This window comes from Colletotrichum jinshuiense, chromosome 1 (genome assembly GCF_051148585.1).
Source record: "Colletotrichum jinshuiense chromosome 1, complete sequence".
In the NCBI taxonomy this organism is placed as follows: domain Eukaryota; kingdom Fungi; phylum Ascomycota; class Sordariomycetes; order Glomerellales; family Glomerellaceae; genus Colletotrichum; species Colletotrichum jinshuiense.
In genome coordinates, this window is record NC_139302.1 from 3,182,396 (window position 1) to 3,201,128 (window position 18,733).

Here is an 18,733-nt window from a genome sequence, read left to right on the forward strand (position 1 = left end):
GTATGTACATATGATGGCATCTTACAGGAAACGGGCTGAATTTGACGTTGCAGCATGGCAGTGAGGAACCCCCAGCGGAGGTAGTCGGTGCTAGCAATGGGGGTACTCTCCAGCCCGAGTCTGGGGCTGTGCTCGCGGTGCCGCCCACCGCTCTTCCGTTTGAGTCGCTTGCTGCACAGCTACGATGACGCTAACAGCGGGCCATCAGTGCCACGGTCGACGCTCCTTGGATCGCGTGCCGTACCCGGCGGGCGGGCTTAACGGGCAATACTCGCCATTTCTCAGCAATGGGGTGCTGCAACTGACGCTCGCAGGGAACAGCGAGGTATCTTTGAGCGTCCTGAACCGGGGGGCGGATCCTTCCCAGTTCGCAAAGCCCAGACTCCGCCTCCACTGGTTGGAGGCGACGCCCTCCCATTGGCTCAGCGATTAGGCAGCAGCCTCTCGCCCCGGGCGCTCTCAGGTCCGCCGCTCCTGTGTCGTGCTGCTCGCTGTTGCTTTTCTAATCAACCTCGACGACCTTCGACTTTGGCTCTGTCCATCCCGTTCATCCTTCCGCCTCCTCGCCCACGGTCACGCTTCTTCTCCCTCCTCCCCCCCATCCTCGTCACCCTTTCCTCGACCGAATCCTCTTCCTCGTCAGCTTTTTGTCTCCTGTCCTTGGCTTTTAGGACTTGCTCGACAAATCCCGCCTTGTCCCACTGAGGCCGCCGCACTACCGACTGACGACTTTCCTCAGTCCTTTTCCCCCTCCACCCCGTCTCACCTCGAGCTCTTTCTCCTGGATACATCCCACAACGCAAACCAGCACCACCGCTTCTGCCCTTTTCCATCCCCGTCTATTCGCCGACGCGTATTACGACCGGGACGAACAAGCGCAGCGCACCCACACTGTCTCGCATTTCCATCCCGCAGACGGAACCCCTCAAATCAGGCAGACTGATTTTCGGCCTCAACTTAAATCGACTCGCCTGCTCGCCGCCGTCTGCCTTCTCCCGTCTTCCGTCGCATTATCCACAGCATCGACATTGTCCCCAGAGACACTATCAAATCATCTTAACGTAAGACCTGGTCCTTCTCTCTCATTATCCACTTTGTCCACACGTTGCCCGTCTCAAACACTCTTCCGCCACATCATCGTATGGACCAATCCCAAACCTTGAGACCCTTTGCTCGAGAGTTGAGGACTACTCTGCATCTGGCCTACCAGCGTGGTCCTAGCCGTGACTCACACCGTGTCCTATTCAGCCCTACAAGTCGATAAACTCATAAGAGATCTAACACAGTAGCAGTTGACAGAGTTCTGGACACCCGTGTCATTACCGTCACCATGTCCGTCTCCGTCAACCCTCGACGAAGGACCCCGGTGACTCGCCCGGAGTCCCCTGCCGGTAGTGGCCTCACTCTTAAGACCAACTCCCTCCGCAAGGGTGCCACCTTCCACTCTCCCACCAGTCCTACATCTTCTCTGGACGATGCCTTGACTGCTCCTCCTAGCCTCCGACGCTCCCAGACCAACTTGGACGACGTCGTCGACGCCCACTGCCGTCGCATGGCGCTCATTGTCGACGACATTGACAAGTCGCTTGCAAACATTAACCTCGTCTCTCCCAAGACCAAGTCCTACCGGGACGACAGCCTTCCTGTGCCCAGAGGCTTCCTCAACCTTCCCGTCGTTGACCCCGCCATGGCAAAGGAGAAGTCAAAGGAGTCGGAACGACGCATTCTGCGCCCCAGAACCCGTCGTTCCTCGAGACACCATGAATCAGACAGCGGACTCGGCACCTCTGTCGCCCCCACTACCGAGACAGAGCCTGCAAGCACTGCATCAAAGAAGGCGTCGGCCATTACCAGGTCTGCCGCCGCCGCTTCTTCCTCCACGGAGAAGCTTCCCGCCCTGAGCTCCAAGGCCGTCAACCGCATCCACGAGCACGTCCTCCGACCGCTCAGGGCCAAGACCGCCCTCAAGGACTTTGAGCCGATTATTCTAGACGTCCCCAGACGCATTCGCGAGAAGGAGATCATCTGCCTGAGAGATCTCGAGAAGACGCTTATTTTCATGGCACCGGTAAGTCGCCCACTGACTAAAACTGGATTTCGGGGTGATACTTATCGATCGTTGATGAAGGAGAGGACCAAGACCGCCGCCTTGTACCTCGATTTCTGCCTGACGTCGATTCGCTGCATTCAAGCCACCGTGGAATACCTCAGCGACCGAGAACAGACTCGACCCAACGACCGGCCTTACACTAACGGATACTTCATCGACCTCGTGGAACAGATTCGCCAGTACGCCGGCCAACTTGCTGCCGCCAAGGAAACTGGATCAGACGCCGAGATGGACGTCGACCCGTACGGCACCCTTTTTTACCCCTCGCTTTGCTCAACTAACAAGACCTCCAGGACCGACGAGATCAAGCTTTTCGGTGGCATTACCGAGAACGGACGCCCTGCTGAGCTCGTCCGCGTTCGCAAGGACGGAAAGGCCATTTCCATGGCCACCGGCTTGGAGGTTGACCTTGAGGACGACTCCAAGAACCCCATCAAGATGAAGCGCTCACTGAGCCAGCAGCTGGAGGATGACGAGGAGATCATGCGCTCCATGGCCCGCCGCAAGAAGAACGCGAGCCCAGAGGAGTTGGCTCCCAAGAAGTGCCGTGAGCCTGGCTGCGACAAGGAGTTTAAGCGCCCTTGCGATCTTACCAAGCACGAGAAGACTCACTCTCGTCCTTGGAAGTGCCCCGTCCCCACCTGCAAATACCACGAGTATGGCTGGCCCACTGAGAAGGAGATGGACCGTCACCACAACGACAAGCACTCGTCGGCCCCGCCCATGTACGAGTGCTCGTTCAAGCCGTGCCCCTACAAGTCGAAGCGGGAGTCAAACTGCAAGCAGCACATGGAGAAAGCCCATGGCTGGACTTACGTCCGCACCAAGACCAACGGCAAGAAGCCCTCGAGCAAGGCCGGCAGCGTCGTGCAGTCTACCCCTCAGCTCAACCACATGCCCACTCCTTCCACCAGCAGTGCTGCCACGCCTCCTCCGCCAATGGACCAGGCTCAGCGCTTCAACTTCAACGACCCAATCCTCACTCCCATGCACCCCATCGGCCCTGTGGGTGACTTTGCCTCTCACATTGACGGCATGGACTTCCCCTCGTACATCTCGGACGAGGAGTTCGACCAAATGATTGGTGTCCAGGGCCCGTTTGATGGTCAGCTTGACATGTCCTTGTCCCCCTCAGACCACAACACTCCCTCCACTGATGTGTCCTACGGCCCTTACTCGTACCAGGAGGGCCCGGACTTCACCGTGAACGAGGATATCTACGGCGCACACGCCCAGCTCCCTACTCCGGACCGAGCCGTCTTCGCTGAGAAGATGAACATGGCATTCCCAATCTACCAGTCTGTTCCTGCTTGCCAGCCCCAGATTGCGCCTGCCCAAGCCGCTCCTCACATTTCTCCCATCGGCCAGGGCAACGCCATGCTCTTCACACCAAACTCTTTGGCCGAGGTGGACGAAGGCTTCGAGGACTCTTACGGTGGCGGTAACGACTTCTGTGGAAACGACTTCCAGCTCTTCCCCACCAACAACGTGTCCAAGACGTACGAGCCTCTATTCGGTGAAATCCCGAGCGCAGGCCTGGGCTACTCTCAAACCTCCCAGGATCCGTTCCAGACTCTGGACTGGAACAACATGGACTACCCAAACTTTCAGGGCCAGTAAAGTGCTGCTGGGGAATGTGGGACGGGAGTGACGGGAGCTGCTTGTGAGCAAGCCCCCGGCGTGTGACAAAAATGTTCATTTGGCGCGGGATCGGCTTATGATTTAATGACTGGAAATGGATTGAGCCTTGAATTTGGCTCGATGAAGCCGGATGTGTCCGGCTTTCTTTATTGCGTATTTTGTATTATTGGTCTCGCACAACTCTGCTTGCTCTGGGATTTATCTCCTTTCTCATTTCTGATTGGTATGAGATTGACATTAGAGAAGACTATGGATGGCAAGAGGAGAGTGGCGGCAAGACAGCCTGGCCATAATTGGGCTTTGGCGAGGAAACCCATGCTTTGGGGAAGGCAGATCTAGAGACATATCTCGCTCAATTTTGATATGGCAAGTTCTGAAACCACAATTGTCTTCCGGGTGATCGTTGAGCAATGCCGTGAAATGTGTTCTTTCGACGAAGCCACGCTTCTCGTATACACCAACGGACTGTTTGCTCTGACCACCTATGAGGACTCCGAGGGGGAACCACTCGCCCGCATCAAAACGACAAAATGAGTAGGGAGGGACAATTGGTAGTTTGACGGGGCGTTGGATTCGGTGGGCAGCAATCCGGCACTCAGTCGGGTCACCACGGGAAGGAGCACAGGAATGACGTGGTGGCGTAGCCGTAGTTGCGAGTCTTTGCGCTCCTGCTCAACGTCACAGGGTACAAAGAGGGAATGAATGGCACGACGGCATATTTGGCCTCAGTTCCGGTACGCCGCGAGACATGGCTAACCAGGGGAGGGGGTCCTGCGTTTGAACACGAGGAAGCTCCTTTTTACGGGGTTGAGTCACGCCGTTGCAGGGAAGGGAAGTAGATAGATCCAGTAGATAGGACAAAATCTCATCTTTATTGTGTGAGACCAGGGCCCCCCGTGCCTCCTTTCTACCAGTGTGAACCGTTCCCGTAATTATGTGATGCTTCCGTCAGCTTTGGGTTTGCCATCGTGCCGGTCCCGCTCCCGTAGGAATGACTTCCTCCCGAGCCAGGAGTGTGTGTGGTGCGTGCTGCGGTGGTGGGCGGCAGGTGTGTTCCGTCCCGCGCTTAGGTAATTAAGCCCGAGGCAGACTTTGTGTTTCTCGCGGGTGTCGGTCGCTTCCATTACGTGATTGGCGGGAGCTATAGTGGAGCTGACAGACGCTGTCACCTCTCCAGCCGGGCGTTGAACACCTGGCAAGGACCGCACCGTTTCCACCTTTTCTTTTTTTGCTCGCGTCTCCACGTTCTCCAAAACCGTGTTTTTCTGACCTGCGAAATTTTCAACCTCGCATCCTTCAAACCTCGTCCCTATTCATCGGGGACCGCAAGCTCTCTTGCCTCCTGCGGCGTCTCGGCCGCCAACGCGCTGCACTACTTCGTTTTTTCTTCTCTTTGCATCGGACACACGGATTGAAGTCCATGGCAGAAAGGTAAGCCTATCAAATTCCTACTTGTTAAGTTTCAATACATGTATTTCTTCCTGGCTCCCGAGAAGCTTCTTGGGAGTGCGGGAAGGACCATAATATGATGATTTTACATCACCCTTTATCTCATATAGGAAGAGCCGTCTGAGACACCCCGGGCGATACCAAACAGCCTTTTCCTCCTTCTCCCCTTGTCCTGCTACCTTCGTTTTTTCTTCTCTCACCCGCCCCTTTTCCCCCTGCACCTTGGTCGCACCATTACTTACCTGCCCGACCTTGCCGCATTCTCCACTGGGAGCTCTGCGTTTGGGAGGCGCCGGGTTCAAGGAAAGGCGAGGCCGGGTGTGTTGCGGATTTGGGACGGGGCGAGGGGGGAGTCTGCGGGCGGTCGGCGGGATCCGGGGGCAGTTAGGGGGGGAGGCTGCGCTCCTTGGCTTGCCCTTTCGCTTGACACCCTATCTTCAACCGGCACATGGGCGCGGGAAGCTTGCACCGTCATGTGCTGTCCCGTGTTCGTCGGGGGTAGGGGCGGCGGGAGGGTGGGTGGGAATGTTGTGCTTATAAACTGGGTTTCTGATATTTACTGGTCGTTTTCCGATTTTCAAAACGTGCGGCATCCGAGTTTGTTGAGACATCTACTGACTTGGGTTTCCAGAAGTGTGCTCGCGTTGTCGTCGGGACTGCAGGCTTGGAGGTTGGACGGGGCGGCATCGGCCCTCTTGGGAATGGACGAGATAGTTCAGAGCAATATATTATGTTCATTCAGTCATTATCGTTCTCCTTGTGTGATGTGAAGGCCGGTACTAGAGCAGTGCTGTCTAAGCCAATGTGCCTGCTAAACCGACCGGTACTCTACAAGACCTGCCATGTACATTTCTCGCCCGAGTTTGTCAACTTCACTCGTCGCTGTCGCTCTCAAACACAGGCCGTCTCCTCTGTTGTCGTCCGCCAACCTGTTGTCGTGGAGTGGCATCCTCCTCGGACTCGCCCATCGGCGCCGCCGTCCTCGTCGACGTCTTCTTACCTTTACTACTGAGAAGCACGTCGTCGAGGTCCGGCAGTGAATCCACCGACTCCTGTGTCGCCGGAAACTCTGTTGGTACATAGAATGGCCGAGTAGCTTCCTTGCGTCTCGCTGACCCTGGAGTTGCCGCCGGGCTCGTCGCCAATGTCGACGACGTTGGATGGATGCTGGAGGCGGGATGGTTGTCAGAAACGACAAAGTCCAATAGGTCGGCCCCGCTGTCAGACCCGTCAGTGTCCATCAGGTCGCTGTCCCTATCGCAGTCGTCGCCGAGCTCGTCGCTATTGATGCCACGGCCGACCCTCCTTGATGCTTTTTTGCCGCGTCCTCTTCCAGCGGCTTTCTTTGGCGGACGGCGCGGGGGTGATTCTTCGTCCATGGTCTCATTCATCCCGTCGTCTACTAGGGCCGATGCACTAGTGAATGCAGAGCGCTTGGGGGCAGCGTTCGATTTGCGTTTCTTTGGCCGCGGTCCTTCAACTGGTTCGTCTTCATCGGATACCACCATTGCCAATTGCGCTCTGGCCCCCGTGCCTGACGGCCCTTCCTCCTCTGTGTCGCTCGCAAAAGAGGGAACTCGAATCTGTTTGTATCTACTGGTGTCTTCCTCTCCGTAGGGGTATACGTAGCGGCTTGTCGTGTCCCGATGCTTGGCCAGTTTCTGGCACAACTTGACGAATCTCTTTGTTCGCTGACCGTGCTGGATTTTTTCTACCGGCCGGAGCCGCCGCTGAAGCATAGGGAACGAAGTCAGACTCGGCATTTCGGTCTCCTCGACCTTGGCTCGGCCGGCAGGCAGAGATCGATAGACTCTGTCCAATTCTGTCAATTGGGCCTCGGTAAGCACGACCGAGTCAACAGAGGGCACGTCCACAACAAAGTCAACCTCTGTCGGCTCTGGCTTTTTGGGGCGACCCCTTTTGGGCCCTGCGCCAGCCTGGCCCATCTCTGATGCCTTGACGAATCCCAGTTCGACGCCATCCGGCAAGTGGAACTTCTTGGGCGGCTTCTTCTTGGTGGCCCTTCGTTTCTTGGGCTCTGGTAATGATGGATTCTGTGTGTTCTCGATAGGAATCTCGATGTGCTGCATGTCTACCTCTGGGCGAATATCCCGAGGTACGATCCTAGCCGAGAGATCGTGGCGGAAGCTGAACTTGCTGCCCTCGCAGATCAACTTCTGCATTTCAGCATAGTTGTCTTTTGACCTGGCAAATGCTTCCTCCTCCTTGCCTCGCATGAGTAAGAGCACGATATTGCCTGCCCTCTTTCTACCTGTTCTACCCATTCGCTGGAGCATCCGGATGGGCGAGGAAGATGCGTCGTAGCACACAATGAGATCGACCTGCCCAATGTCCAGGCCCTCTTCTCCAATAGACGTCGCAACCAGTACATTGTAGTGGCCGTCCTTGAACTTTTGAATCGTTTCGATCTGCTCGGTTTGCTTCATGCCGGCCGATCGTTTCGAGTCCGCTTGGCCAACAAACACGGTGGCCTTGATCAGCGGTTTGTGAACGTTCAGTACCCGGACAATATCCTCGGCACTGTCCCTGTACTCGCTGAACACTATGATGCGAGTAGATGCGCCGGCGTCCATAAAGTGGTTAAGAACTGTGTCTTGCAGAGCGGCAAGCTTGGGGTGGCCGGCGAAGCCATCGATGCGCAGCCACTTTTCCACCTTTGACATCATCTCCTGAAAGCTTTGGTCGTTGACTATTTGCTTCTTGTATTTGGAACCCTTTTCGCCCTTGTCCTCAGTAGCACTACGGAACTCCTTCAGGTTCTCGTAGAAAGGCTTGATACCATGGAAGTTGAGAAGTTTAATCGCATGAGCGAGGCTGGCGAGTATACTGAAAATGGCCCTCATCATAAACTGCACTCCTTGGTTGACTTTCCTTCCCACGTTGGCAAACCAATCTTGCTGCTGCTTCAACAAGCCGAATGTCGTAATCGCCATGGGATCTCTGCCATAGTAAATGTTTTGCTGGGTAAGTTTGTCCATCAACGGCTTCAGAGCTTTTGAAAAAAGATCTTTAATCTCACACATCTCGTCGGAAGGATCGAGGACAACTTGCTCAATGTTCCTTTGATGGACGTATTGGCGTATATCGATGGAATCCTCGGTTCGTATCTCGATGTGTGATATTCCGAGGTTGTCGATGATTTCTTGAACAGTCTCGATTTTTGAGCCGGGCGTCGCCGTCAAGGCCAGGAGTCGAAAATAGGGGTTGAAGCTACGTATCTTCTTCACGACTTTTGCGTACGCATACTCGCCCGTCGCGCGATGGGCTTCGTCAACCACCAGGAGGACAATGGATTTGGGATCAGCATAGCCATGCGAGATGTCGTTTTGCAGGGTTTGTGGCGTCATAAAAAATACTCTCTTGGATGACCATTCGTCGACTCGGAGGGCTGGCGGCGTCTCGCCCGTCAGCAGCGTCGTCGTGGACCGAGGAATGCCCACAACGTTGAAACAGGCATCAACCTGTTGCGACACCAAAGGCTTTGTCGGCGCGAGGAACACAATCTTGGCGTCCTTCGTCCATCTGAAGTAGTTAAGCATCACTGTCGCAGCGATGAAGGTTTTGCCGAGGCCAGTAGGTAACGCAACAAGGGTGTTGTTGAACAAACCGTTCTTGACGATGCTGAACTGGTAATCTCTGGTAGCCCCAAGATTGGTCGGATACAGCCAGGTCTTCATAGCCTCGCGGTTTAGTGCATGGTGAGACGGGGCTTCCTCTGGCTTGTCCCCCCGGTAGACTCGTCCAAACCCGGGCTGAATGGGTTGAATGGCCGCGTCGTCCGTTACTGTACCACCATGCAAGGTAGTTTGACGGAATGTTGACGATGATGTGCGAGTGAGACCACCACGTGCTCTAGGCGCAGCGGATGCTACGTTTCTAGAGAGCGGAATGGCAGGTTGAGGTTCCGGTGACGAGGAGAAGGCATCCGAGGGCAAGTCATCGAACTCGTTGCCCAGAGGCCTGGTTGCTGCTGCCGCAGGGAGGAACTATGGGGAGATTAGAAAAAGTTGCCACGATGAAGACGTTTGAGTTGGAGTGTGGGAAGAATATTTACTTGAGGTGCAGTTGCCTTGGACCCTGTATGAGAACCGGGAGTTGGGGCTTGACGTCCAGCATTGACTCGGGTATAGGATGGTACCAAGGCTTTATTGGCCAGTGTCATTCTACCAGACGAAACATTGTGCGATTCGAAGAAAGCTGAGCTAGATGGTCTAGCCTGGGTCTGACTGAGTGCCTCCACCAAGTCTTCATCCGCCAGGTCATCGTCGTACTCGTCGGAATCCATGACGAGAATAGTGGCTGGGCTCAGCCAAAGGACGAGCTGTTTTTGTGTGTTCACATGGGCAGCGCTACCATGATGGTGGTTTTACGATGACCTTGAAAAACGCCCAAATGAAGTTGTCGAGGCCTCTTTAGTGATGAAGGGCGCGCGTGGCTAGCTACCAGCGACGCGTCGTTGATTTCGACGCGAAACCATCTCTGAGTCACCTGACACCAATTACATAATCAGCGTTAAGGTTGTGCTGGTAAGGAGGAACTTTAAAGATTATCGGTGGGGCTGAGGCACGCAGACAGTTAGTTGTAGCGTGTCGTCTCGGGTGCCTCAAGCTATACGGTAAAGTTAGGCAGGCACTTTTATGCCTGGATGAAACTTGTTGGTGTCTACGATAGGCGAGGGAATCTAGGCTCTCGGCTCTTCATGCCCAGGGTGTGGCAGTCACTTATGGTATTTTCAACCTCCACAGGGTTGGATGGTCTTTTGTGCTACGTCTTGCGATGTACCTGAGAAGGGCATTGGGGGTACAAACACGTCTGAGGAGTCTGGGACTATGATCTACAGTGGGCGGATACGAAGTAGATTTCATTGCATATGGCCGAGGAGCCCAAAATACAAGTCTAGTCATGTCACTCCGCATGCTCAACTGCGATGTCAAATAACAGAACAGGACGGGTTATGGAACAGAATATACGTGGCGAGAAGCAACAGCAACTTGAGACGAGAGTAGTACTATGTAGGTATGTATCCGTCGGGGCAGGGAGTTTGTCAAGTGATGCCCGTGGCTGGATGAACACAGAAACACGCTAGTCCTGTTTGAGGGAGGTTGCATGCGATCTGAGCGTTCCTGCCTGCCTGCCTGGTGGGGCTGACTCAAACGTCACTGCTTTTCGCGACCAACGAATTTCTTCACTGCCATTTCCTCTACTCCATCACTCTTTTCCGCCTCGAACACTACCCATAAAATTGCGCGGTCTCTTCCTAGGACCGTACAGGTGGCCCTACACCTGTTTTCTTTGTCAATCATCAAAGGCACAGCCCGAATTATATCTTCTATTTGCAGCGCCGCACGAGTCTGCGCTCAGGTCCCTGGGACCTTTGTACTCCGAAGCTTTCTGAGCCCGACTTTTTAACAACGGCACTTTGCTCGGCAGCATAGCAGCGAGTTCTCTTTGATACGACAATCGTTATCTAGTTCTCTTGCAAGCGAGAAAACGACTCTCCCACTCGTTCACCGACAACATCGTCGAGCGATCATCACCCTCGAATACCCCTCTACTCGAACACCCATCAATCGCACCTACAGACCTGTCGCGACAACCTAAAGATGGCGCCTCCTCGAGCCCCTCGAAGCATGGCCTCGCAGCCAGCGCGTGAACCTCGCAACTCCACTCTAGGCGCGAAACCCTCGCGTGGCGGCGGCATTCAGAAGCGCAGAGGCGGCAGAACCCAAACCGACAGGGATGGGGACCTTGATATGGGGAGCGGTGCTGCTGGAGGAAGTGGCGCACGCCGAACAACCAACAGACCGCCTCCGGCCGATTCCAACAACTCGAGACCTCAAAGATCCACAAGACCTAACGGTCCTCCAAACAAACCGGGCTCGAAAGTACACCAAGCCGTCGCCCGCCATTTGAACACTGGCGACGGGGCAGACTTGGTATCGAAAAGGAAGCCACAGGCTTCTGCCCTCGTCTGGCTGAGCGTCAAGGGTCTGAAGGAGAGCAAAGCCTCAAGCAATGATGACGGCGGTCTGCGGGATCTGCTGATGTTCTTGGAACGAAAAGCCACGACCCTGTCCGGTCGCAACAAAACGATACACATCAAGAAGGTATGTCGCGATAATGTGAGGCGTGGGGGATTTGTATACCGACGCCGAATGGTCCAGCCTCGTTGAAACGCCATATACTCTGTGGAGCGAGCTAATAACAGCATATACCGGCTGTTTGTGCCTTGATGTGGCCGGGGTGGAGTCCGAAGCTGCGAAAACCGCTAACGTACAATAGTCAAGTTTGAGAGGGGACCTGGTCAATATTGCGGCAAGCAAGGAAGATGCGGAGGAGATTCTCAAAGTCAACAACTTTACTTTCGCTGGTGCGCAGTTGGAGATCACTGACAGTGATGGAACGATTGCCAAGGCGAATGAGGCATCTGCCGCAGCTCAGGAGACAAAGCAAAAGCTACAAAATATCATGTCACTTCGCTACGACATGGAGAACAAGCTTTTGCGACTAGACGCCCTGAACCAGGACGAAGGTCTGATTCAGATGGGAATGTTGGAGTCCAAGGACAGAGCCGAGAAGCTTTTCAAGGTCATGATGAGAATCTGCGACGAGCTGTTCAAAACCGCACAAGCAAAGATCGACGCCATCCACAGCATCAGCCTTGCCAATAACAACATCGACACCATCGCGCAAGTCGAGGAAATGGCGGACACATTCCCAGACCTCAAGAACCTTGACCTTAGCGGGAACCAGATCTCTGCCGTCGCGGGCCTGTCAAGATGGAGACAAAAGCTCAAGAAATTGGAAACTCTGTATCTAACGGGAAATCCGCTCCCGATCGCGGAACCCAAAGTTATGGCAGACCTCTTGCAGCTTTTCCCCAAGCTGCAGAATCTGAACGGTGAGCAATTGACACCGGAACGGATTGAACAAATCAAAGCAGCAGGCCGGCCGCAGCCGATTCCTCAGCGCGGACCTGATTTCCGTGATGCGAACGGCATCGGAGAAGCATTCCTGCTGGAGTTCTTCATTGGCTACGATGCCGATCGAACAGCCCTACTCGCCAAATACTACGACGACAACAGCCAATTCTCTCTGGCCGTCGATACTCATTCTGTCCGAGATGAGAACTTGCCGCAGCCGTTGCCCTGGGCCTCATACATTAAGCAGTCGCGGAATCTCACCAAAATCACGACCCCAGCCGCCCGAGCCGCCAGGTTGATCACCGGACGAGAGGCTATTTGGGCACTGTGGAACGACCTTCCGAAAACAAAACACCCGGACATCAAAGCGGATATCAGCAAATACATCATGGATTGCCATCTCCTGCCCGGGCTCGCCGACCCATCTGGCCAAACCCCAGGCGGAGTTGATGGCATGATCATCTCCGTGCATGGACAGTTCGAGGAATGCGACAAGGCGGGCAAGACGGGCCTCAGAAGCTTCTCTCGCTCGTTCGTTCTGGGAGCTGGACGGCCGGGCAGCAACCCTATCCGCGTTGTCAGCGACATGCTCTCCTTGAGGGCCTTCAACCCTCTCCCCAACGTCTTTGTTGCCGAGGTCCAAGCCCCATCTGCCCAAGAACAAGAACAACGCCAGGCCATGATTGTCGAACTATCGAAGCAGACGACGATGACACCCACATACTCGGAAATGTGTCTGTCTGACGTTGCATGGGACTTTGGCCGGGCCTTGGCAGTTTTCCACGAAAAAAAGGTAAGATGCCCCGAAAGGCCGAATACTCTAAACCATTACTAAGACTGGCACAGGCTCAACTACCAGCCGAAGCATTCGCCAGCGTCTAGAAAATGTTGCGCTCGTCTCACCCATTCTGGGGGCATTGAGGAACTCGGAGGACAAGGCTGAATTAGGAAAGATCAAGATGGGGCCTTTTAAGTACGACATCGGACCTCTGGCCCACCCGGGTGATATATTGGAAGGGGGAAAAAAAAACTCCACACGTCGACGAGGTGTCAAATATTGGGTAGGGGTCCTAGGCAACTGGCCAGGACTCGGAAGATAGGAGGATAGGAGAAGACCGGTCATTTACCCCAGGCGTGAGGTGGGACAAGATGAAATATCCAAAGATCGGCTTGGCGATGGATTTGGGGCCAGACCCGAACGGCATTCTTACATACCTTTGGCCGCAAAAAACAACAACAACAAAAACCCCGAAACGCATCATGGAGGCAGCGGCATGTATTTGGTACTGGGTGGTTTGATGCTGTCATAGCCGTAGGATGGTATGGTGTATAAGGGGGAACATGGTGAAGATAGGCATCCCCCAATCGATGATTTTAATCAAGCTTTCAAACATTTCCCTCTCTCCGCCCCTGTCAATTCAAGCGTGTGATTTGCAAGCCTACCCAGGCTGGGAAACGATTGGCCTCGAGACCAAAGAACGAGGCTTCGCATGCAAAAGCTCGGCGTCAATCAGACCTCGTTAACGAGTTCTGGGACAATGACGTGGACTGACGAGCAGAGTGTTTGGCCGAATTTTACTTCATTTGTAAGGCTGAAGGTCCCCCGCCAGGCCAATGAGAACGGCGGAGTGTGAACATCGACTCAGCTGGGCATATATGGAGGCGCGCGGTTTAGGACGGCCGAGGAGAAGGAGGAGGAAGAGGGGGCGGGGGCGCCGAGCTCTTGGGTTTAATGAAGAGCGGCAGGATAATTCAAGACCGAGGGTCAGCCGTCACCAATCGTTTGGGGGTGTCTCTCTCTGAGAGTCACGACGACGTGCGGCCGAGTATTAGTAGCGGCAGCATCGTGTGGTGAGTCGGCGCTGTCTCACGGGCGCTTAGGAATGGGGGAGGGATTCTGGGGTTCGGGCGCGAAAAAAAGATAAGGTCACATGCGTCGTCGTCCTGTAAGCTTCGGTGTGGTATGTTACACACACGCAAATACACACACCGATTTCGATCGAGGTACACTTGCCTACCTTTCAGCTAGGCGGAGAACGGGGCAGCGCGAATCACAATTACGGTGTGGCGATGGCAAACGGCGGCATTTGACTGGGAACTGGGAAGTTCTGCAGTTGCGTAGTCAGCAAGGAAGAGGGAGGAGTGGGAGAGTCTCCGATTCGATGTCATGCATGCGTGCCGGGTGATCCCTTTCCACACCGCATGCTTCTTGGGAAGTGCCTTCCCACCAAAACCTTCTGGCGCTAGCGCTTCATTCTTTTTCATATTTGAAAGATTAGCTCGACTTGCGTACGATTCATGATGGGATGCTGCGCAGCCGCTGGAAGGGGGGGCGGAGGGGGCAGCCGGGGGGATGGTTCACTTCGCTTTCGGCGCATCGCACGCGTTGGGAGGCTTCGGTCGGCGCATGCTTATCGTGTAGAAGGGGGCCACGGGCCGTGGAAGTGGAAGAGACCAAAAAAAATTAAAAAATTCCAGAGCCGTTGAAGTGTCAACCTCGCCAGTCTCGGTTTTCCTTTTCAGGACCGCCCCATTCTCCGCACAGAAGCTTGTTGCGGTGTCTTGCGTACGGACTTGTTCCCTGGACCACCATATCAGGCCCGAGAGGAATTCAAGGTTATTGTGGACATGGCATGGCGCCGAAAAGGTTGTTATGACGGACAGACGAATACTTGAGATGACTTATGCGTGGGCGGCAGTCCGAGAACCGAGGGGTGCGGGGTGCAAGGGAGAGGAATGGTGAGAGAAAGAGAGATAAAAAAAAAGAATTCGTTCGTCGGATAGATGATTAGACCGGTTCATACTTGCCGGAAGGAAGGGCTGGCCTGTCTTTTTTTTTTTTTTTTAAACTCTCTGCCCGCAGTCGGGCCACGGGGGGTGCTTCGTCGCAAACTGGACTGAGATAAGAAAGTTGACACTGGCACTGACAAGTCCGGACGGGCGAGAACGGACGATTCGGAAGGGGACTCGGGCCTGGACGGGCAGGAGGCACGCCCGTGGTTCCTTTGGAATGCCTTTGCTAGTTGGGGCTGGGGTCGGGACCGTTGGAGGTTGACGAGTTTTTGGGGGCCTTTAGGGGAATCATGGTTTTTGGTTGATGAACGGCCCCCCTTGCTCAGCCATCCTCTGCGGTACGCGGCGTCGTCAACAGGAGGCATTTTGGTGGATTCTTGAGGGAGCTGGAGGCAAGGTATGGAGCAGACTGTTTGACTGCTGCGGCAAAGCCCTGCTTCGGCCCCTCTCCCCCCTCCCCCTCCTCGTTCCACAGCGGCCAGGCATTGTTGTGTCGCGTACAGTGGAATGGGGAGGAGGACGGTCGGGTATGAGAGGGGAACCGAGGGGGGGAAAGGAAAGGAAAGCAAAGGGAAGGAAAAGGAGTTATCGTCAGTCACGCTCGAAAGGCATGGACATGATCCCAGTCGGGGCCGCTTGATGTCACTGCATCGAGGGTGCGGGCTCTGTCGCTTTGATGGCAATGAAGCCTCTGGGAGCGAAATGGACCGGAGTAGCGTCCGCACCGACTCCAAGAAGAGTAATCCGTGGCCCGGAGGGCACTTTGGCTGTCTGCGTGGCATTGGAGCCCAACGCGGTCGATGCTTCCCGATGATGCCGCGCCGGGGACATGGGGCATGCCGGAAGCGACGAGAAGGATGTGCGAATGTGGCCATTTTCCGGCCTGGTGTTTCCCTTTTCTATCCTCTCTGGCTGGTATTTGGTTTCGCCCGTTTACGCCGGCCGGCGCAGCGCAGGTGGAGGGATGTCTATCTGGCGTGCGTAACTTGCAAGGGACGTTTCTTAATAAAGGAACATGAACGGTCGGTGGGGGCGGCGGAGAGGAGCACTTGCCTTGCTTCCAGCTTCTGCAGGCTCAGCAACGTGCTGAAAGGTGCTGAAAAGGTGCTGGGGAAGAAAAACATGGCCGCTTGACCGTTGCCTGCACCTGCATCGTCACCCTGCGGGCAGTTGGGCGTGGTAGCTCAGGGGCGCCGTCGACCGCTACAGGGGGGCTACTTGCCTAGCGTGTTTCACTGAGAATGCCATTGGGGTCTTACAGGACAGGGAGCCAAGGAGTACGTACCCCAAGTTGCCGTCCGTGTGTGTCCAATCCAGCAGCCGGCAGCAGTCAGCAGCAGCCCCCCAGGCCTTTCCTCGACGGGCCTAACCTGCCCTGGCTGCCCACCCCCCGGCCATTGGTAGCAGTGAGAATGGAATCAGCATCCCAATCCCGCCTCTGCCTCTTCCTATCGTCTTCCTTCGACCTCACACTCTCCTTGGGATCCCTGGGGGTGCTTGGCAGCAGCCATACCCGTTTGCTCCCATCATTGCCCTGCTTGGCTCTGCACTGCATTTTTCTCGTCCAATTTCAGCACCAGAGAGGGACCGGGGCCCACGACGCAAAAGCACGCAAACCGACTCCGTCCAGCGCCGTCCGCGCTAGGCCTGAATCTGACCACGGGTGGTCGCGCATCATCTCGTTGCCCACGGCCCCAAGACCCAGGAGCGGGCGACAGGCATCTTTTTGATTGCTCCCAATTTGCACTGCTGGTGCTCTCCCGCGGCTTCCCCAGCTTTCCCGGCCCATTCGTCCACAGCGACAGTCAGCCAGTTTAATGAGGGTGGTGCAGTATGACGCCAGTCTCCGTCCCTCTTTCTCTCTTCCTGCGTGCTGGCTCAGGCCCCGCTTGCCAGGCCCATTGGCCGTCCCGCTGCAGGCATCCCGATATTATTATTGAGGTTGAGGGCCGGGAGATGGCTTCCACCTTTCGGCCCCCTGACCCATTGATGGCCTCGGATCTGGCACGCTCGTCAATCGAATTGTTATTAGGAGGAAGATCGTGGATGGACTCATCTGTATCAGAGGTTGGAGCCTCGAGCGGTGGCCCGATGCTGCTTCGAGGCAAGTGTCCGCAAGAATGCAAGCAAGCAAGCCTGAGTGAGATGCCGACCTTGGCCAGACGGGCAGATAAACCAGCTGCCAGTCGTCGACTGAGCCGTCTGGTGCGAGGTGCGCCGTCATTCTTGCCGCCGTCTCCCTGCCTGGACGCAGAGCCAAACAAAGTCTCTCCTCTTCTGTCAGGCGAGCCCGGACCACCGCGAGCCACGAGGAGCCTCAAGCATCGGCACGAGGTCTGTAAAAGAAAAAAGAAAACGAGATAAGCAGCGGTCAGTTGCAACGGCCGGCTTGACTCTGCTCTGCTTCACCGGCGCGCGTCTTTGCTTGCTTTTCCGTGGTCCACCGCTACGACACAGCACGCACACACGCAAGACCAGTGCTGTTTACTGTTGAACCAGCGCTGGTGGACCAGGCTGCACTAGGCACACTTGGGGACTAGGATGGCGAGGTCCGGCCGTTGTCATCGCTGTGATTGACTGCTGGCCGTTCAACCGTTTGGTTGCGATTGATTGTCGCTTTCGTGCCACTCGACTGGCGTCGTTGAAGGCCACCCCCGGCCACCTGGCCGGGAAGGACGAAATTGGGCTTGCTGATAGGCCAAACACCCTGGCAACCCCTTTTTCAATCTCGTGCTATCCAAAGGCGAACTAGGGCCCCAGCTTCAGGGGAGCTGCATCGTCGGCTGTACCTGGCGGCACCGCATTGTCTCACCACCCATCCAAGTATTCTTGGCCCGTCCTCCTCTTTGGCGCTGGTTCAGGTACACCCCTGCTATGTCTCCATCTGATGGCTCCTGGACCGTCTGATTCGCCCGTCATCCGTCCAAGCCACCCCGGACGGGCAACCAGGACGTTCCTGGCGACCCCCAGTCACGATCCCCGGGATCCCTGCCTCGTGTTTCCTCGCCTGCAACTTGGGCTGTGCCTGCGTCGACTCCTGCTGCTGGTCCGCTGGCTGACAGGGCCGCACCACTCACACGCACCACCCGAACGAGGTACCACTCTTTTCCAGTCTGTCGCCTCTCTTTCTCTGCTGGTCTCCCTTGGTCTCCGTTTCCTCTCCTTCTCTCCTCCTGGTGCCGTGTGTGCATTTTTCGCTCTTTCGAGGTGGAATTGCTACTCATCGTCTGGAACGTTGAATCTCGCGAGAAAAACAAGAGCAGTTCATTGTAAGCCTTTTTCGATTCCGTCACGCGGCAACACACATACGACCGCTCGCCTCTCTCCTCCCTCCTACTCCGAGAAATCGGCCGATCGCCACGAGCAACAGTAATAGCCCATCACAGGGGCGATACGACATTCCCACGACACACTCGAACATACCGATCCGACCAACGACTGCGAGGTCTCCGCTTGGCCACACCCCCAGAATCCTGCGACGCCAAAGCCTTCAGAACTCAGGAGACCAGATCCTTTTGTTCTCTTCCCACCCAGTCATCCGGGCCATTTTCTCCTGCTTCCTGCGTGTGTGTGCGAGCGTGTCTGGGACCAGCCGTCTCTCGGGAAACACCAGAAACTTTGTTCTGCAGATCAAACCCGAGACAAGGGCACCGCTTCCCATCCCACGACGAGCTTGAAGGCTTGGTTTCTTTTTCTCCTTCGGCCGCTTCTCGATTCTCGCCTTCGGCTTCACATACGTCCTACCAGCTTGGGACCGACTGACCGAATTCACTTCGACATCCCGTCCGTTTCAACT

At 55.6% G+C, this 18,733-nt stretch overlaps 3 protein-coding genes across 3 annotated transcripts; 2 read left to right on the forward strand and 1 right to left on the reverse strand.

Moving 5' to 3' along the window:
* Positions 1–1,330: 1,330 nt before the first annotated feature.
* EsH8_I_000800 (uncharacterized protein) lies at positions 1,331–3,730 on the forward strand (the record flags this gene model as incomplete). Its single annotated transcript, XM_083268213.1, has 3 exons — positions 1,331–2,068; positions 2,129–2,352; positions 2,404–3,730. 3 exons carry the CDS (start codon positions 1,331–1,333, stop codon positions 3,728–3,730), a joined length of 2,289 nt encoding a protein of 762 aa, XP_083118651.1.
* A 2,342-nt stretch (positions 3,731–6,072) lies between these two features.
* On the reverse strand, positions 6,073–9,506 carry EsH8_I_000801 (3'-5' DNA helicase; the record flags this gene model as incomplete). The annotated part of the gene is made up of 2 exons (XM_083268214.1): positions 6,073–9,207; positions 9,276–9,506. The coding sequence occupies 2 exons, from the start codon at positions 9,504–9,506 to the stop codon at positions 6,073–6,075; spliced, it is 3,366 nt and encodes a 1,121-aa protein (XP_083118652.1).
* Positions 9,507–10,824: 1,318 nt separating this feature from the next.
* EsH8_I_000802 (uncharacterized protein) lies at positions 10,825–13,026 on the forward strand (the record flags this gene model as incomplete). Its single annotated transcript, XM_083268215.1, has 3 exons — positions 10,825–11,328; positions 11,504–12,937; positions 12,991–13,026. 3 exons carry the CDS (start codon positions 10,825–10,827, stop codon positions 13,024–13,026), a joined length of 1,974 nt encoding a protein of 657 aa, XP_083118653.1.
* Between the last annotated feature and the right edge of the window lie 5,707 nt (positions 13,027–18,733).